The 21967-nt window shown below is 37.7% G+C and overlaps 1 protein-coding gene across 1 annotated transcript in view; it reads right to left on the bottom strand.

Moving 5' to 3' along the window:
- The window catches only part of WWC2 (WW and C2 domain containing 2), a 204608-nt gene that overhangs the window by 71212 nt on the left and 111429 nt on the right, over window positions 1-21967 (bottom strand). Inside the window, exons 3-5 of the mRNA XM_087418330.1 lie at window positions 20019-20222; window positions 19150-19226; window positions 300-379 (exon numbers count right to left, since the gene is read on the bottom strand). Of these exons, the coding sequence (XP_087274456.1) occupies window positions 300-379; window positions 19150-19226; window positions 20019-20222 (361 nt within the window). The remainder of the gene's footprint in view (window positions 1-299; window positions 380-19149; window positions 19227-20018; window positions 20223-21967) is intronic.

Raw genomic sequence — 21967 nt, 5'->3', positions numbered from 1 at the left:
CCACACCTCCATCGTAGAGCAGGCTGCCAGGTGCCCGGGAGACAAAGTCAAGTTCCTTACTTTAGTTTCTTTGGATCGCCAATGATTAACAGAAACTTCAGACATTTTCAAAGTGTATAGATTTTCCCAAGTTTTTTGTTTGTCAGTTGATCGCTGTTTGCTTTTTGGTGCAGAGCTTTGAGCTTTTTACTTTATGTTTCTTTGAGAAATCTCTTATGTAATCAGTACTTCTATTTCCTTTGTCTTAGTGAGGGGGCTTTGAATTATTCTAAAGTCAATTTCAGGATTTTCATACTCACTGTTGCAATGTTTCAAAGCCTTGTTCTTTATAGAGCAATTCTTGCTTCATCTGTGAGAGCTCTCTCTTCAGCTTTTTAACCTTTTGTGAGAAATCAATGTAAATATGAATGTTTGTAAATAATTAGCAAGACTGTTTTAAAAGATGACCCATCAGTAAACTATTAAACACACGACCAGTCATTAGTTTAACATTCACTCTACTAGTTTCTCCTTGACACAAATCTACAGAAGGTAGATTAACTACATTTACAGTAGCAATGATGCATATATCACTAATATTTACCCTCATCATCTTAGTTAGCAACATTCCTATGAGCTGGACATGACCATGGTGTCCATTTTGTGATAAACAGCCAGTAAGGGGAGAGTAAGAGCTTTAAACAAAGGGGTCTCCCACCGTGTCCTTGTCCTCCCTTCGCTATGCTCCAGGACCGCTGGCCACCCCTCTGTTTCCCAAACACACCAGGAAGCACCTGCCTCAACACTTCTGCACGTGCTGTCCCCTCTGGCTAGAAGGCTTTTCCCTCCGATCTTCAATAGTTGACTCCTAGTCATTCAGGTCTTAGCTCACACACTGCTGTTTCAAATAGGACTGGTCTAACCACCCTCCCCATGCTAACACTCTGTTTCATTTAGTTTATAGTATTTTTCCAGAGCTGAAATTTTCTGTGTACTTGTTTACTGTCTGTCCCCCATGAGACAGTAAGCTGCACACCAGCTGTGTCCCGAGCTTCTAGAACAGTACCAGGCAAACGGTAGGTGATCAATAAATATTTGTAGTCAAATTGATAAAAAATATTTTTTTCCTGTTGCCAAATACATTCTTTGGTAATAACAATACTAAAATCTGATGGGTCAGAAAAACAGCAGAAGCCTGGTTTAGTCACAAAATAAGGTTTTCACATGGGTGTCAGAAACTTATTTCTATATATCAAAGTTTAAGCACATTCTGTTATACAGTATTTCAATGTGCTTTTGAACTTTTATTTCCTATTTATTCTACCCATGCTACAAATATTTATTGACTCTCCACTATGTGTCAGGTCCTGGGTCTGAAGTATGAACAAAACAGACATGATCTTTGCCCTTATGGGTCTTACAGAACAATACGGAGCCAGATATTGAGCAAACAATCATCTAACAAAATAAATCCTACCAATTACCACAGGTGACATCAAGGAAAAGTCCAGGATACTTTGAGATGTATAAGGGGGACGGGACCTAATTTAGTCTGAGGGGTTGGGTAAAGCCTTTCTGAGAAAACGATGTCTAAGCTGAGAGGGTCAGTGGGGCTTCACTTAGTAGAAGAGGCAGAGCTTGTGGACAAACCCTAACTGGGGGAGGTGGGAAACTCGGCAAATCCCTGGGATTTAAGAATGCTACCACTGCTGGATTACAGAGGTGGAGTGCAGCACGAGAAGGGCCTGGAAAAGAAGGCCTGATTATGTAGGGTCTTGAAGCCACATTGAGGATTTCTAAATCTTATCCTAAGAACAATGAGAATCAGGGAGGGATTTTAAAGCATGATCTGCTTTATGATTTTAGAAGATCACTGTGACAACTCTGTGGTGATTGGATCAGAGGGGCCAAAAGGGGCCATTCCACCTGCACTGCGGATAGGGGTGTAGACAGCACTGTAGAGAGTAGAGCCCAGAGGAAGAAGTATTTTGCAGGGAGAATCAACAGGACTTGGTGATGGACTCAATGTGGAGGATGAATTGGATCAGAGGGGCCAAAAGGGGCCATTCCACCTGCACTGCGGATAGGGGTGTAGACAGCACTGTAGAGAGTAGAGCCCAGAGGAAGAAGTATTTTGCAGGGAGAATCAACAGGACTTGGTGATGGACTCAATGTGGAGGGTGAAGGAGAAGATGTGTCAAAGGTCACCTCCAGGATTTTGGCTTGCCAGGAAGGTGCTTTCCTAGAGACTGAGACCAGATTTGGGGGAAAGATCAGGGTTTTCTTTCAGATATTTATTTTTCTGATACCCACAAGACTTCAAACAATTGGAATATGTGGACTTGATGTTCAGAAGTGTCTGGACTAGAGATATTAACTGAGAGTCACTGACATAAAGATGATATTTTAAATGCATGAGAATAAATGGGATCACCTAGAGACAGGACTGAAAAGAGAAGAGAGTTCAGGAACACACCTTGGGCATCTTCATCATTCAGAAGTCTACTAGAGGAAGAGACAAAATATATCACGTAGTAGTGGCAAGAGAAGCTGGAGGAAAAAAAGAGAGCATCATGGAATAAAAACGTTAAGAGGGAGACTAGGCACTCTGAGGAATAAAATGACAAAACAAGAGCTGAGGTATACTCATGTTTGTATACTTAACACACAATTTGGATATAGTCGATATTCAATAATTTATCTGTTAAGTTTATCTGAATGTTTAACAGCCTGTGCCCTGAGGCACTTATATTTTATTAGGGAAAAGGATATACAAACAACTGTGTTGCAAGGCCCAATTTATAACTACCAAGAGAAGTATAAACAATGCTATTTGAATCCAAAGGAGGAAAGGATTCCTTACGGCTTGGGGATGAGGGCTGATCTCATGGAGGAGGAGATAGCTGAGCTGGATGTTGAAGGTGCTGTAATATTCATGAAGAGCAATGAGTTCATTTGCAGTGCATCATAAAGACATGTCACGTTTAGCTAGACTATTATCATGTCAAATGGGCATCAGTAATCAATAGCTCGTTCCCTGTGTACTTCTATTTCTGATGGCACTCTCAAGAACTTTTTACCAAAAAGACTGTAAAGTTTTTATTTTAAAAAAACAACTGTTAATCCAAAAATCAACAGCAACTCAAAGTGGTGGGCTGAAACTTGTCTTTACTTTTAAAAACACAGTTGGGGGCCGGCCCTGACCGCTTCTCCGGCCATGCTGAGGCCGCGTCCCACATACAGCAACTAGAAGGATGTGCAGCTAGGACATACAACTATCTACTGGGGCTTTGGGGGGGAAAAAAATAAATAAATAAAATCTTAAAAAAAAATAAAAATAAAAACACAGTTGGTAAAAGCAATGGTGATACTGAGCCCACTGAGAACAGCTCAATTAAAACAATTAGTATATCTCATTGACATAAAATAGCATTCTACTTAAAATCATTTGGACTGTGATGACACAACAATTTAATTTTTTTCAAAAATTATCATTTAAAATCTAAATTAACTTTTGACAACTCAGACTCTTCTCTGTTTAAGCAGTGTGAGGGAGATTTTGTGGTATGTTGGGTGAACAACGATAGAGGAAGCTAATCTGTGCTTTCTTTTCTTCCACGTTATTTCCTTTACCTGAAGTTGGCTGTAAGCTACTGTTTTTATTTTGGGGAGTCTTCTTAGTTGGACTGAATGACCCTCAGCTAACGAATATCAATGCTGCATTTTATTTTGTTAACTATGAAGAAGTTTGATTCTATTATACCAACAAGTGAAAGCAGATATTACTTCCAACCAGACGTTATTTCCAATTGTTCTTGGTTTTAAGAGTTTGGTCTTAATTAGTTCAACAACCTTTCTTCTTGGAGAACCATTTGACAAGGTTAGCTATTAAAGCATCACCGCTTCCATTCTTCTCTTCTCCAACCCACCCTCAAATGTAGGACACAGAATGTAAAAACAAATGTCCTCAGACCACAGCTAAAGGATTTAGCTAACACTGACTTGCCAATTTAGCACAGTGTGGACTCTACTAGGAAGCAATAATGAGAGCTAAAGTTCGAGAACACTTTATGTATTCCAGGCATTGTGCTAAATATAAATACCTATTTTCAATCCTTATAACTATTCTACTAGATAGAGACAGTTTTAATTCTTATTTTATATGTGAGGAATCTCAGACCCAAAGAGAATAAGTAAGTAATCTGCTGAAGGTTACACTGCTACTAAGCAACAAAGAGCAGTCTAGAACCCAGGAGAATTTTTTCTAAACTACAATTATAGAAGTTTTGGCTACTAATGGCATGATAATACATGTAAGATTAAAGAAAAACTAGAAGTGCAACAAAATGACCTAAATAAAATCTATGGCCCTTATTCTACCTTAGAAACTTCATTATTCCTGCATCCTACCCAAACTGAAGACATGAATGGCCCACAAGCCCTAGAGTCTGTTTTTTTTTCCTCTTACATACTGAACTTTCTGCAGCTGTAGCCAACCATCTAATTTTACAGACCTATTTCTATGGAATCAAATCTCACAACCCAGAGTATCAAATTAGAGGCAGGAGACTCATGACTTATGCACATTTCCTGCTTTCTATGCTGACTACACTAAAGCCACTGACATTTTAAATTGATTTTAAAGTCATTTCTGAAAACCAGGAAGATACTGTGATTAAATGTGATAAGTACGACTGGAAACCACAGAGCCTCTAACCATCTCTTACAATCCTAGTATGTAATAAGTTTTATTTTAAAAGAAGGAGAAGGAAGATGACAATGAAGGAAAAGTAAATTCCAGAACCTGTGGACCTTGGAAGGATTACAAGACAGGCAGGTTTCATAAGTGTGCCCTGAAAGTGAAGCATGTAACATTAAAGCTGTAATGAGCAAAATGGCATTTTACTAATGACCACCTTTCCTCTTCACCATTTTTTCCATAGTCTTGCCGGGAGCTCCTTACGCAAGCCCACAAAGGGCAACTGTGAACTTGCTCCTTCTGGAAGTCTTTCTCTTCACTGCTGCTTCCACCGCACTGGAAAGCCTCACCACCCTGCCCCACCTCTAAAGTCACCTTTAAAGAAAATGGGAAATCAGCTCCAGAGTGAATGGATTAATAGTAATAATATTTTTGACTTGACTAATGAATAGAAGAACACAGAATCTCAGATGCTGTTAGAACCATTTCTGATGTCTAATAAATGGATGCTGTCATCAGAAACAAGACAATTGAATGTACCATTTTTTCTAAAAACCCAAACTTTTGTTTAACAATGATAAAAAGGGAATAACAAAAGCCACTGAGAAAAATTATATGAAACATTTATGAAATATACTACCTTGAGATACAAATAATAGAGAAAAATATGGAAGGTCAATGCTAGGCCTCCATAAGTAGTTAAAACAAACCAGTTAGTTGCCACATGACCCAGCAATTCTGCTCCTAGGCATATACCCAAGAAATATGAAAACTATGTCCACACAAACACTTGTGCAGGAATGTTCATAGTGGTACTATTCAAAACAGCCTACTACTATAATAAAAGAGAATAAATGAGACACTGTATGCCTGAGATGATATAATATTATGATGAATTCTACCCCTGCAAAAAAACTAGATCTCATGATCTCTACATCTAATTAGCAATTTATAGGAAATATAGGGGCCAAGAAATTTATTCAAGTACACCATGGGGATATCAGATACAAAAATCAGACGAGGACCTCTATAAATGACCTGATTTTTTTGAACAGCTACATAGAAAGAAAAGAGGGTGATTAAAATAGACTTCAGAAATGTATCTACCAACGCAGTGTATAGACCGTACTTGGACCTTGATTCAAACAAACCAACAGAAAAACAAATTACGATACAAATGGGAAACATAAACCTTGACTGGGTATTTGAATAGTACCAAAGAATTTGGAGTTGACTTTTCAAAAAGTGATAATGGTGTATAGCAGTTGTATTTTTGAAAACACTCCTTAACTTTTAGAAATAGATGCTGAAATATTTATAGATGAAACGATACACTATCTCCAATTGTCATCAAAATAATTCAGTGGATGGGGGAGAGAACAAAAGATAAAATAAAATTATTGAGGCATGTGATGGAAATAGGGAGAAAATTATACCATTTTCTCTACTTGTGTACAGCATCTCATATTTCCCATAATAAAGTTGTTTTTTTTTTTTAAATGAAGGAACAGAGATTTGTGGGTAAATGCTCCAGACTCCCCATCCTCCACTGGGACAATTCTTTTTTTTTTTTTTTTTTTTGTGAGGGAGATCAGCCCTGAGCTAACATCCGTGCTAATCCTCCTCCTTTTGCTGAGGAAGACCGGCTCTGAGCTAACATCTATTGCCAATCCTCCTCCTTTTCTTTTTTCCCCCAACGCCACAGTAGATAGTTGTATGTCATAGTTGCACATCCTTCTAGTTGCTGTATATGGGATGCGGCCTCAGCATGGCCGGAGAAGCAGTGCGTCGGTGCGTGCCAGTAGCGGAGCACGCGCACTTAACCGCTAAGCCACGGGGCTCCAATAAAATATTTTTTTAATCTAAAATAAATTGCCCCTAGTTTAACTCAATTTTTTTTTGAATTTCCCTATTTCTACTTAGTCATTCGTCCAGATGATAGTCTGCAAAATTTTATCTTGTTTCCCCTCCTCCACTCCCAAATTAGGATTTTGATATTGTGTCCTTATAATATTTATTCTTTCTATTCAAGAACAATGTATGACTCTTATTTATTAAAACTTTTCTTTTACTATCCCTCAATAACATTTTATAATTCTCTCTAGATAGGACCACTCTGCATTTCTTGATAAAAGTTATTCCTAGGTATGACTTTTGTTTGCTATTGTGAATATGGTTTTTCATTTTTTTTTTTTTTTTGGTGAGGAAGATCAGCCCTGAGCTAACATCCGTGCTAATCCTCCTCTTTTTGCTGAGAAAGACTGGCTCTGAGCTAACACCTATTGCCAATCCTCCTCCTTTTTTTTTCCCCAAAGCCCCAGTACATAGTTGTATGTCATAGTTGCACATCCTTCTAGTTGCTGTACGTGGGACATGGCCTCAGCATGGCCAGAGAAGCGATGCGTCGGTGCGCACCTGGGATCTGAACCCAAGCCGCCAGTAGCGGAGCGCGCGCACTTAACTGCTAAGCCACGGGGCCGGCCCCTTTCACATTATATTTTATAAGTAGCTATGACAGGTATGTAAAAAATATTGTGTATATGTATAAAATACACATATATTCGATTTACTTTATTGGTTCTAATTATTCATTTAAATCTTTTCCCCAAAATAGAAAATAGTATTTTAGTCATCTTTATTGCTGAATAAACTATTTATAATAAAATTCACCAACTTTAAACATACAATGTGATGAGTTTAGACAAATATACATGATCACGTAACCATCGGGCAATCACCACAATATTTCTTCAGGCCCCTATCCCCACCTGGCCCCTAGCAACCACTGTCCTGCCTTCTGTCAGTTGTGTCTTTTCAAGAATTTCACATAAATGGAAGCATACAATAAGTACTTTCATGACTGGCTTCTTTCACTTAGCTGCTTTTGAAATTCATTCATGTTGTAACAGCAGCTTGTTCCTTCTTATTGCATTTTATGGATATACCACAATTTATTTATCCATTTATCCATTGATGAACATTTAGGTTTGGGCTAGTAAGAATAACCCTCCTGTGAATATTTACACTCAAGTCTTTGTGTGGGAATATGCTTTCATTTCTTTTGTATAAATACCTACAAGTGGGATTGCTGAGTAACATTTTAAGTGCATGTTTAACTTTATAAGAAACTGCTAAACTGTTTCCCAAAGGGGTTGTACTATTTTGCATTCCCATAGTAATGGAGGAGAGTTCCATTGCCAATGACTTACCTTTAAGCACTATTTTAACTATATTCTATAAATTTTTATAGAATATATTTCCATTTTCATTTATCCATTTCAAAATACTTAAAAATGTTCCTTGTGTGCTTTCTTCTTTCATCAATAAATTATTAAGAAGTAAGCTAATGAATTGCAATTATTTGGAAATTTTTTCAGATATGTATCTATTTTTGATGTCTAGTTTAATCCCATTGTAGTCAGTCCCCTTAAATGTATTGAGACTTCTTTTCATAGTCTAGAGTAAGGCCTCCTTTGTTAATGTTCTGGGTGCACTTGAAAATAATATGTATTTTCCTGTTTTCAGATGGCATGTTCTACAAATGTTAATTAGATCAGGTTGGTTGGTAGTATTGTTCACATCTTCAACCATGCTGATTTTCTGTCTATGTATTCTGTCAATCACTGAAAGAAGAGTGCTGATATACCCAACTATAATTGTAAATTTGTCTTTCTCCTTTCAGTTCTATTGGCCTTTACTTCAGGTATTTGAAGCTCTGTTATTATGTGCATACATCTTTAGGATTTTTATGTTCTTTGATGGAATGAATCATTTATTAGTATAAAACCCCTAGTATAAAATCCCTAGTAATAGTGTCCTTGTTCTAAAGTTTACTTTGATGTAAATATGGCAAATGCCACTTTCTCTGCATTTGTATTATAATGTTATATATTTTTCATTCCTTTAATTTTCAACCTATCTGGGTCTTTATATTTAAAATAGCTTTGGGGCTGGCCCAGTGGCGCAGGCGGTTAAGTGCGCGCGCTCTGCTGCGGCAGCCCAGGGTTCACCGGTTCAGATCCCGGGCACGCACCAACGTACCGCTTGTTAAGCCATGCTGTGGTAGCATCCCATATAAAGTAGAGGAAGATGGATGTTAGGCCAGGGCCAGTCTTCCTCAGCAAAAAAGAGGAGGATTGGCATTGGATGTTAGCTCAGGGCTGGTCCTCCTCACAAAAAAAATAAATAAATAAATAAAATAAATAAAAAATAAAATAGCTTTGTTGTAGCCATCATAGAGTTGGGTCTTACTTTAACCATTCTGATAATTTCTGCCCTTTAATTGGAGCATTCAGAACATTTACATTTAGTGTAATTATTGATATAGTTGGGTTTAAATCTACTATCTTTATATTTGTTTTCTAATTGTCACATAAGTTCTTTTATCCTTTCTGCTTCTATTCCTGCCTCCTTTTAGATTAACTAAATTTTTTTTTATGATTCCATTTTACCTCCACTATTGGTAATACTTCTACATTTTTTTAGTGGCTACTCTAGGGCAGGGATCAGCAAATGATAGCTTGTGGGTCAAACTCACCCTGGGGACTAATTTTTTATGGCTCATGTGTTAAGAATGGTTTTCATGTTTTTTATTATTTTCCCCAAAAAAATGAAGAAAAAGAGAAATCTACGACAGAGACTGTACGTGGCCTGCTATATCAGTTTTCTGTTGTTGCAGAACAAATTACCACAAAATTAGCAGCTTAAAATTACACTCATTTAATAGCTCACTAGGTCTGGCTGGGTTCTCTGCTCAAGGTCATAAAACTGAAATGGAGGCTGAGTTCTCATCTGGAGGCTCTGGGGAAAAATCTACTCTTGACTACACTCTTGCTGTTGGCAGAATTCAGTTCCTGTGGCTCTAGGGCTGAGACTCAGATTCCTTGGTAGCTATCAGCAGAGACCACTCTCAGGTCCTTTCTGTGTGAGCCCCTCCATCTTTAACACAGAAATGGCACACTGAATGCTTGTGCTTCGAACATCTGACTTCTCCTCCACAACCAGCCAAGACAGGCTCTGCTTTTAAAGATTCACGTGATCACATTTAGCCCACCAGATGATCTCCCTATGTTAAAGTCGGCTGTGCCATATGAAATAACCCAATCACAAGACTAAAATTCATCATATTTAGCCTAGAGACTGTGTAGGGTGTGTACAACAGGGAAGGTGGGGGAGCGGGGAATCTTGGAGGATATCTTACAATTCTGCTTACCATATCTGCAAAACTGAAAATATATACAATTTGGTCCTTTATAGAAAACGTTTGGCCACCCCTGCTCTAGTGTATAAAATATACAATCTACCTGCAGATGATATTATATCTCTTTATGTATAGTGTAAGGGCCTTATAATTGTATCTTTCCATTTTCCCCTATCCTTTGTGATATACTATATTTTGCTCCTTAATATTATATAAGCCCCACAACATATTTTTATTATTTGTTTAAATAAGCAATTATATTTAAAGAAACTTCAAATTATTAAAAAGTCTTCTATTCACACGCTTATTTACTATCACCTACACTTTTCATTATTTTATATAGACCCAAATTTCCATGTAGTATCATTTTCCCTCTGCCTAAAGAATTCTCTTTAACATTTAATATATCATAGTTCTGCAGCCAATCAATTCTCACAGCATTTGCGCATCTGAAAAAATTCTTTATTTTGCCTTCATTTAAAATTTTTTGTGGTAAAATATACATATAATAAAATTTACCATTTAACCATTTTTAAATGTACAATTTAGTGGCATTAAGTGCAACCATCAACACTAGGCATCTCCAGAACTATTTCATCATCCCAAACTGAAACTCTGTATTCATTGAACAATAATTCTCCATTCTCCCCTCCCCCGGCCCCGGTAACAACTATTCTACTTTCCGTCTCTATGAATTTACCTCTTCTAGGTACCTCTCATAAGTGGAATCATACAATATTTGTCCTTTTATGTTTGGCTTATTTCATTTAGCATAATGTTCTCAAAATTTATACATGTTGTAACATGTACCAGAATTTCATTCCTTTTTAAGGCCGAATAATATTCCATCATATATATGTACCATATTTTATCCATTCATCTGTCGATGGACATATAGGTTGTATAATAACTAATTTTATGTGTCAACTTGGAGGGTGTTCTTGGATGAGATTAACATTTAAATCAGTGAACTCTTAAGTATGTAGCTTTACCTCTATAATGTGGGTGGGCCTCATCAAATCAGTTGAATGCCTGATTAGAACAAAAAGATCAGCTTCCCTAAGTAACAGGGAATTCTCTAGGAGACTGCCTTCAGATTTCATATGCACCACTGGCTCTCCTGGGTCTCTGCCTGTCGGCCTTTGCTCAGGAACTGCACCATCAGCCAGCCCACACCACAGATTTGGACTTGCCAGTCTCCATAACCATGTGAGCCAATTCTTATAATAAATCTCTTTCTACATATATACACATCCTATTGGTTTTGTTTCCTGAGAGAACCCTGTCTAATACAGGTTGTTTCCACCTTTTGGCTATTGCGTATAATGTTGCTGTGGACATTGGTGTACAAGAATCTGTTTGAGTCCCTGTTTTCAATTCTTTTAGGTATATAACTATAAGTGGAATTGCTAAATCACATGGTAATCCTATGTTTAACTTTTTGAGCAACTGCCATACTGTTTTCCATAGTGATTGTACCACTTTACATTCCTACTAGCATTGTACAAGGGTTCCAATTTCTCCACATCCTCACCAATACTTGTTACTTTCTACTTTTTTTGGTAACAGCCTTCTGAATGGGTATCTCACTGTGGTTTTGATTTGCATTTTCCTAATAACTATCAATGTTTACCATATTTTCAGATGCTTATCGGTCATTTGCATATCTTCTCTGGAGAAATGTCTATTGCCCATTTTTGAGTTGGTTATTTGTTTCTGCCTTCAGTTTTGAACAATATTTTCACTGGGTATAGAAATCTGGGTTGACATTTTTTTTGTTTAGCACTCTGCAGATATCATTCCATTGTCTTGTACCTTGCATAGCTTCTGATGAGAAGTCTGTTGTAATTATCGTCTTTGTTCCACTGTATGTGATATGTCTAATTTCTATGGCTACTTTTAAGATTTTCTCTTTATCACTTATTTTCAGTAATTTAATTCTGATGTACCTTGGTGTGATCGTCTTTGTTTTCATTCTACTTTGGAATACCTTCCTGTACCTATGGATTTAAAGTTTTAATTTCTTCAAATATTTTTTTGTGATTTCCTCCTCTTTGTTCTTTTTTTTGAGACTCTAATTACACACACATCAGACCATTTAATGTTGTACCACAGGACACTGATGTGCCATTACATTTTTCTCAGGCTTTTTTTCCTCTACGTAATTCATCTTGGACAGTTTCTATTCCTATGTCTTAAAATTCACTGATCTTTTATTTGGCATCCAGATTATTCTCATCTGGTGTATTTTTCATTTCTGATATTGTATTTCTAAACTGTAAAAGTTCCATTTTGATCTTTTTTATATCTTTATTTTCTCTCCTCATCAGGTTTTCCTCTACATTCTTGAGCATATGTATGATATGCTTTTACATGTTTGCTAATTAAATTATATCTGTTATTTCTTCTTTTTGTTACAGGTCACATCTTCTTGCTTCTTTAAATGCCTAGCAATTTTTAACAGCTTTATTGACGTATAACTGGCATATAATAAAGTGAACACGTTTAAACCTTATACTTTCATAAGTGCTGACATATGCTTATACCCATGAGACCACCAATACAATCAAGATAAAGAATATATCTATCACTCTCCCAAAGGTTCCTCATGCCCCTTGGTAATTCCTTCCTTCTGCCCCTCCCCACTACTCTCATTCCCAATATGCAGGAAAGTTTTTGACTAGATGTTGGACATTGTGAATTTTACATTATTGGTGCTAGATTTCTGTCGTATCCTCTTAAAGAATGCTAGACTTTCTTCTAGCACACAGTTAAATTATTTTAAATAAATTTGATACATTCAAGGTTTGATTTTAATTTTTGTTAGGGCAGGTCCAAAGCAGCCTTTAGTCTTAAGACTAATTTGGTCCCACTACTGAGGTTTCTATCTAATGCCCCATGTCTTATGAGGTCTCTCTATTCTGGCTGGTGGAAACATAAACTATTCCCAGCCTATGTAAGCTCTGAGAATTGTCTGTCCTACTGCTGTTTTTCCCCAACCTCCTTGTATCTTATACCATGTTTACTCAGTTTTCAAAAATTTGAGGAGATCCCATTAGAAATCTCCAGAGCTTGCTCTTGTTCTCTTTCTCTCTCTCTGTAGCTCCCTCCTGTCCAGTATTCCCCACAAGTTCTAGACACTTCCACTTCACTGAACTTTATTCTTTAGTGTCTTCAAGTCAGGCACACCACTGGAATATGTGTGAGCCGTCTTCCCTGCACTGCAGATGGTACGATCTTAGAGCTCACCTCCTCTGTTTCGCTTCAGTTAGAGATTATTTCTCTACTGCCTATTATACAATGTCTGAAAATAGTTTTATAGAGTTTGTCCAGTTCTCTAATTGTCTGTTGTTAGAGGACAATTCCTATAGCAGTTAATCCTTCCTGGGCAAAAAAAGAAGTTAATTGGATCTTTTAAAAGATATTCAGATGATTCCAACAGACTGAATTTTATGCAAAATATCACCCTGTTGGACCTGTTTCATCAATCTCTCTCTCTCTCTAAAGGCACAAGATCTAAATTTGGGATCCAACTGACTAATCTCATATCATACAATTCTATTCCTCTCTATCTTGAAGGAACTCTCTCAGATTCTGGTTCCTTGATTAAACAGAAGCTGACAGTACTATCTCCCACTCAACTCTAGATATAAATATGCACATGAAAATGCTGAAGACTGCAAAATGTATGTAGTATAATAGCTGTTTTTTCTCTCACTACTTCATTGTTATGGCCTCAGGAGACTGATTCTCTCAAAATTTAAGTGAACACATTAGGTCTATGTATTTATTGTGTATATGTCAACAAAAAATATCAAAATATAAGGAAGTGTTGGTTTGAATGTATTCATTATAATATCTTTATCTCATAGAGTTCTCAATGCTTAATTCCCATAGCCCTTCAAAAATGAGAGAACGAGCTTTGCAGGATTTATAGAACCATTTAAAATCAATCATTTATGAATCATTATTTTCCTGTTCCTATCGGCTTAGACTGTATATTCTCTCATAGGAGATGTTAATTGCATTTAATTTTGCAAAATGCCATGAGCATTATGGATATAAGGGTGTTTATGAATTAAAATGGAGAAGTCTGGAAGTCACAGTCAGAGAGAATGACATGGTAGTTTATCCAGGTGAGGAGAAAGTAAACATCTCCTCCCCAACAACACAGTGTCAATGAAGGACTTCTTTTGAAGTATATATTATTTAGCCTGCAGTATGGCACCCTTCAAAGCTAGAAAAGAAGACCAAAATCATCAGACAGAAAGAGAGAAACAAAACATTATGAAATTAATAAATGTGATTAAGTGCTATAATTTCACTCCACTCAAGGTCTGAATATGCTTTTTTTTTTTTTTTAAAGATTTTATTTATTTATTTTTCCCCCCAAAGCCCCAGTAGATAGTTGTATGTCATAGCTGCACATCCTTCTAGTTGCTGTATGTGGGACTCGGCCTCAGGATGGACGGAGAAGTGGTGCCTGGGTGCACGCCCGGGATCCGAACCCGGGCCACCAGCATCGGAGCGCGAGCACTTAACCACCAAGCCACGGGGCCGGCCCAGAATATGCTTTTTGAAAAAAGCACTACTATGCTATGAATTTTAATTACTTCAAGTTACTAGCATGTCATAATAGAGATAACACCAGTTCTTGCATTAAATAGATTCTCTCTCTCTCATTTTCTCTTTCAGTCTTGCTCTCTTTTCTTTAGTGAATGTGAATCAAGTCATATCATTTTTGTTTCACTCAAAATTCACAAAGACTGTTGTACTATTTTCTAATCCAACACCAGCTACAACACAAATTCATTTCCAAACATCCTAAAAGAAGAATAACCGTATCTAATGCACAGTATGGTGTTGCAAATTAGTATCACTTTATCTCCTTCAATACCCTGAAATCAGCTAAGTCACAGCTGAAAGAACTTGGGACATAAGCTAAGTTTTAAATGCAGTGCAAGAATAAAGATATCTCTCATGTCTAGTCAAGAGATAACCCTTATTTGTAGCAATTCACATTCTCAAAAGGCATGTTTCTTTCCATTTAAAGCATGTTGTTATGATTTTTGCATATTAGATCACTGGTTAAAGTGCCATAATTTGATGTGCACACAAGTTAAACTCTATTCATAATTACAAACTAAACCTTAAATTCAACTGCCATTCTTTTAAATCTATGCCCAAGATGACAAATAGGTGAGACTGTGGATGACTTTTCTAAGTCCATCACCATTGCTAAAAATAATTAAAAGTGAATTCATATTAAGAATGCGTGAGTAAATATTTTTGAGAACAAAAGATAGCACACAGTTATCATTAGCAGTGCCCACTAACCAGTCATGTGTTTGGAGTGAAATATAAATAATTTAACCAAAGGGGCCTTTGTTTTCTTTTTTACAAAATTAAAAGTTGTCTCAGAGCATATGCTATAGTGCTCAATAAATTTCTCAAATGCATTTGTATTTCTAAAGATTTTCTTTTACACTTCCAACATTTTATTTCAGTATAACAAACAATAGTAAAAACTTAATCAAAATTCACCAAAAATTTTCTCCTCCAAATTTTCACCAAATCTCACCTATTTGTAATTTGAGGTACAAATTTTTTAAAATATCAAGTGAGTTTAAGGTTTAGTTTGTATGAGATATTCCATTCTCTACCCCAAGAAGGCTATGGTCTAAGTATCTATTATGAATAAATGAAGTAATAAATTTTGCAGTAAAAATTTTTATATTCCTCTTTCTAAAAAATAGATTTTCTCAAGCAATTAAACATCATGTCTAAAAGTTATCAGAGTATGTTAATAAAAGAGCATTAATTTATTCATTTCACCATTTCAACAACTAGAAATAAGATGCCAGGAAGTACTATTATCCCATTTGACCAAGGAGGAAACTGAAGCCCAATGATCACCAATACCCATGACCACAACACAAAATAATATAAAACAGATGTTTTAGACGGATGTTCCTAAATACCTGGTTCCCAAATACTTGAGCCACTCGCTCTAATTCAGTAAAACAAATGAAGCACGTCTGCTAATATTGTTGCATCAAAATAATGAAGTATGAAACTAGTGTTTGGTTATACCTGAAAAATTGTTAGTGAGACCAAAAATGCAGGCAGGTACTCCAAGACACCAAAGCAATGAAGAGTTAGTTGATTCATGAGTCACTATTTCTGTGGCATTAATCTGTGAAAGGGACTAGTAAACATAAGAATTTCTACAGGGTAGGCAAGGCAAGAAAAGCCAGGTTATCAAAACCCATCAGACTCTGTCAAGTTACACATCCATTTCTGAACGGCTGGGGCACTTTGAAAGGGTACCTGGCCAAAATGTGCGCAAATAGCAGACAGACCACACCATCGGCTCCACAGTGTTTAAACATGACACAGCTCAAAACATCACAATAGCAACACAGGCCACAACGGCTAATTTACTAGGGGGGCATTTCTATAAAAAGGCATTTACACTGACAGGAAATATTAAACAAGCACCTATTCACTAATGAAAGAGAAGAAGAGAGTGTCCCTTCTGATGTTTCATTCCAGTTATATATGAATGTCTTAAATCCTCTTCTTCAGAGAAGGTCCTTCTTAAGGAGGGCACTCCTGTCTGACTCATCTTTGTGGTCTCACAGTGATGGAATATACATATGAAATACAGGCTTCTGATACTAAGGGCACATTCAACCTGGCATCAAATAAGTTTTATGTAAGGGATTCTGCTGCATTGAGAGACAGGTCTGGGGAATGTGACCACTTGGGATCTCCCTGATCAAGATGGGGCTCCATTTCCTCCTTAACGGTTATTTGTATGAGACATCCTATATGTTTTTGTTTTCAAATCCCTCCCTTAGTTTGCATCTTTCCTAAAAGGGGATTTAAATGGACAGACTCTAATAGCCTATTGTGGTTATTCCATTCACAATGTGTCTTACCAAGATAAGAACTGTGAAAAATGGTTAAAATTTCAAAGGGCAGTAATAATAAGTAATAACTTCCTGAGAAGTGCACAGCTCAAGTAAGAGCTGAAGTTTATTAAGAGTAAGTTTTGACAAAATACCTTCATTTCCCTTTTTTTAGATAAGGTATCTAGTCTAGTAGATCACAGAAATGTATAGACAGTACGGAGTTCAGCAACAAGGTGTTTGGCAAATCATCACATGATATTCTTGAGAAATGTACAGAGAAATGTGGGTGGATTGACAGAGTAAAGGGTCTATGATACACTGGAGGGATGTTTATGGCAGAATGACACAGAACACTCTTATCAATGACTTCATCAGTTAAACCCAGAAATCCAAACTGAAGAGAGGTTTGGCTTTCAGAAAGTATGGACACATTTTTTTCATACTCCTCTTCCGAGAAGAAATAGAAAAGTCATGAGGAAAAACAAAACAAAACACCTATTTGAAGACACTGGAGAATAACCAAGGCAGCAAGAACTTGTGTTAAAGATCTAAAAGATAAGGGAAGCCCACAGTCTTGATCCAAACTTGGCACTGTTTTTCCTTTCGAGACATTTGCGTATGCAAAAGTGAAACTGAAAAGTCAGAAGAATGCAGTGACTGTGAGCTTGAGAGACAGAGAACTCCTGGCAGTCCCACAGAGCTGAGAGGCTCAAGGGAGAGATCTGGAGTTCAGCCTCAACCAACCATAAGGGGCCTTCATAAAACATCCCAGGAGTTCAATTGGGGTCTTGAAGAGCTTCGCCCTAAGAGAAAGGGTAAACTGGAAATAAAGACAAGACCATCTAAAACCTCAAATGACCTCTAGGATATTTCATACATAATATATGGCTCCTAATAAAAAGTAAGCAACTGTAAGAAGTCAAATATCGACCAAAAATCAAGAGGAAAAAAAAGACCAGACCGAAGAATCCAACATTTAGGAAATCTAGACACTGTACTAACCAAGACATGGAATTTAAAAATAACTGTGATTATTTTGTTCAAAAAATTATATATCAATGTGAAGAATTTGGGAAAGTAACTAGAAACAATAAAAAATAATCAAATAGAAACTTTAGAATGGAAAAATACACAATGGACTTAAGCTGAAGTAAATAATAAAAGATAAGAAAATCTCTAACTGTTTAAAAATTAAGCAATACACTCATGTGGGAAATCATAAAGAAGATAAAATATTTTGAACTGATTAATAATAAAAATACAAAATTCAAAACCTGTGGGATATAGGCAAAAGCCATGTGCAGAGAGTAACTGAGGGCTTTAAGGGCAGATATTAGAATGTAAGAAGGCCTGAAACTGTCAGTATCCGCTGAAGCTGGAGCTATGTATATTTTTTGACACGGCAATTCCACTCCTAGTTGCATAAACCAACAAAAATGTGTGCATATGTGCACCAAAAGACATGCATAATAGACAGGGACATTAAGGCATAATTTTTAATTACCAGAAATTGGAATAAACTCTAATGTACATCAATAGTAGAAGAGAGAAAGAATTTGTGGTATGTACACAAAAGTGGAATGCCTTAAAGCAATAGAAGCAAATGTGGACATATCTTGAAATGTTCTTGAACAAAAGAAGCCATCAAATAATACATATGATAACATTCCATTTTTCAAAGCTCAAAGCAGGCAAAAAATTAACCTACAGTGTCGACGAGGCTAGTGTTACCTTTAGGGAGAAGGGCAATGATGAAGAGGGGATCCAATGGGGGCTTCTGGGGCCATGGTAATAATCTCTTGCATGACCTAGATATGGGCTGCGTGAGTTTGTTTACTTGGTGAGCAGTCTTGAAGACTCCAAAAACCAACGATAAATAAGTTCTGACCTTAACAGCAGTTTGGTCAAAAAGATTTAGGGTAAAGATCAGGAAACAATCCATGAGGAAGTGTGAGGAACTAGTAAAGCTTGACCTAGGAAAGGGATGACTTGGTGACGCAGATTGTGGGCATCTTTAAATATTGGGTTGTCTGATGAAAGAGCCACTAGGCTCAATTCTGGAAGATGTATTTCAGCACAATAAGGGAAAGGATGTTATTGAGACTCAAATGTTCATTCAATATACTAACTGCAAATAATAAAACTGCCCAGAAATGCAACATACTCTGTCTTAATAACGAGGAAAATCTCAATTGTTGAAGATGTTCTAACAGAAGTAGAAAGACCTCTCATCAGCGGTCAGTGGAAGAGGCTCCCACCTTGAATGGAGATGGCAGATGACCACTCAAGTCCCTTCCACCACCTTTGTAATCTATGCATACGTTCAACATAGAACCAGAATAAGAAAATCTTACCCTTAATCGCGTAGTGGAGATCTCAGCTTTTAAAATATCGGGATCATATTTAGTACTGGATGAAGATCCTGAGAATACTTTTCAAAGAGAAAAAAAGAAAAAAAAAGTTAACTTCTACAAGTCGCACAACTAGTTCTCAGCTTAGAACTACAAACTCTAAAAACAACAAGGTTACATGCTTCTGTGGATATTCACTTTATAATTCCTTTATTGTCATGCATCAGACACCAAAACATAAAAAGTAATCTTCAACCTTTTTAATTTTTTTTAATAAGAAACGAAAAAGGAATGTCATAAAGGTGCTGGTGCTTAATCTTCTTCGGAATTTTATACCTACAGAAGACCTTATTGCAGATACAGTTTATCAGAGCTTCGCAGGATCCAGAAACTTATAATTTAACTTCCAAGTACATCATAGCTGCTTCTTTAAACAAGGCCAGCTCCAGATTATAAATTTTTGAGATGAGAGAGAGGTTGGTGGTCAAGAGAAACTTCCTTCTAGCTAATAGTTCCAGTTCCTCCGCACTAAAACTACTGTACGAGAATAGCAAAAAGGGCCAAATTATCTGCCTTGATCTGAAAAGGTAAAAATTAACTCATGAATAAATAAAAGGTAATCAGGCAGAGGGAGGAGCAAAAACAGAAGGGATACATCATCCCCAAATGAGGAGCCTTTTATCTGGAATGGGGTCGAAGGGTTTTACGGAGAAATCTGCACTATGTCCTCACCCTCCCTCAAGGCTTTGAGGGACTCTTTCTGCCTAGGAAGGAAGAGGACTAGAAATGAAACTCCACAGAAACCCAAGTGGCCTTCTGTTATCTAAAATTTGCTCCCCATTTCTCAGGTCTGAAGAGCCACAGGTACTTACAGCTTGTGCGGGAACTTGACTTTTCCTTATAGGCATCATTTAACCGTACATATTCGTCTAGGGCCAAAGCCAGTCGTTGCTCCTTCACGTGGTACAGCTCCTTCTGTGTCCTGAGGGCATCTTGAGCCACCGAGAGATAGTCCTTGAGCATCTTCTCCTGTTCCCCCCTCCATTGCTTCCTTGGATCTTCAATCTGTGTGGTTTCTGAAAATATATTAGGTGGGTTATTTTTTAGAATTGAATTATGTTTTTTTGGATTATTTAAGCTTTAAAAAAAGTAGCTAGCTTTAATTCTTATATCCTCTAAGTAGTTTATTAGTATTTGTGAAGTGACTTCTCCAGAAATTTGATATAGTTTTTGTTTTATTTTACCAGTCCCTCCCCACCCCCACTCCCTTTCAGGTGTCAACAATTTTTTCTCACTAAGAATCTATCACACACAATGTTGCCCATGTGAGCTTCCACAGCTGTGATCAGGCCACTCCTTTCAAGGACTCTCTGGCTGCCCAGTACCTACAGAATAAAAGCCAAGCTATTTACACCAGCATTCAAGGCGCGGTATGACTGGAACCCAATCTACTTCGCAGGGCACGTGCTTCCGTTCACTGCCTACAGGACTCCTGCCATGTTGCCCGCTACATCAACGCTCCTCAACGTCTGGTGTGCAGACTGTGACCTGTTATGTGTCCATGACAATAAGTACAGAAATCAAGAGTAAACACTCTGAAATGTTTATCGCAATTTTGTACAGTTATTGCTGTATATCTGTTGACTCTGACAACACTGGGGCTGGCATTTTGCATTTCTTTTTTCCCCCTTTTTCTAATAATTCATTTTTATTGTATTTTGCAAAAATAATCAGTCAGTTCATAGTGGATCAGAAATTTACAAACAAACTCTGGTCCTGGTTTGAGGAGAATACTCTGTGGCACAGTTCTTAGTTCTGCGCTTCTGCACACTAGAGTCACGTAGAGAGCTCTCAAAAAATCCCAGACCAGTTAGAGCTTCTGCGAGTGGAACCCAGGCAACGGCAGGTTTAAAAGCTTCTCAGGTGGGGCTGGCCTGGCGGCGTAGCAGTTAAGTTTGTGCACTCGCTTCAGTGGCCCAGGGTTCGCAGGTTCAGATCCCGGGCGCAAACCTATGCACCGCTTATCAAGCCATGCTGTGGCGGCGTCCCACATATAAAGTAGAGGAAGATGGGCATGGATGTTAGCCCAGGGCCAATCTTCCTCAGCAAAAAGAGGAGGATTGGCAACAGAGGTTAGCTCAGGGCTAATCTTCCTCACCAAAAAAAAAAAAAAAAAAAAAGAGGCTCCTCAGGTGATTCCAGTGAGCAGCCAAGACTGAGCACCACGCTCTGCAAATGCTCAAAAGGCTCACATGCTGCCTTCTCCCTGAAGTTACCGAAACTACCCAATCCCAAACCTGCTCAAACTTGCCTACCCTGCCTCGCCCGTTCCTCCCCAAGGACACCACAATAAGGGCTCTGGCCCAAGCTTTCTCCTTCGCCCCTTCTGCTTCCCCATGTGGCCCTGCACAGTGTGGTGCTCCCCCTTCCCTTGGGAACTGTAAGTAATACAACTTCTGTCAACGGCATTGACCTGTCTGTGTCATCACTCAGCTACCTCTATAAATTAATCCAAGGTACAATCAAAACAGGTACGTCACGTGGGCCGGCCACTGTTCCTGACAAGTCAGGACAGGAAAATTAACTTATCAATTTGCTGGAACGTCCAGTGGCACATACTGTCTTCAAAATGCGTGGTATGTGAATCTCAATACCTGGGCTGCAGTAAGTCAAAACCCAGAGCATGATACGAAGCGATCTGATGTGCACCTCAAGAGTCTCTAGAGGCCAGGCTGGTTCTGGAAATGTTTAACCTGGTCTCTAGGGATATGGAATACACTAAACTAAAGCAGTTCAGGCTGTGAAGTCTGGGTCCCCTTAG

Source organism: Ceratotherium simum, chromosome 28 (genome assembly GCF_057802395.1).
Source record: "Ceratotherium simum simum isolate JZ-2026a chromosome 28, ASM5780239v1, whole genome shotgun sequence".
NCBI classification, from domain to species: domain Eukaryota; kingdom Metazoa; phylum Chordata; class Mammalia; order Perissodactyla; family Rhinocerotidae; genus Ceratotherium; species Ceratotherium simum.
Note: the sequence above shows the minus strand (reverse complement) of the source record. Positions and strands in the feature narration are given on the sequence as shown.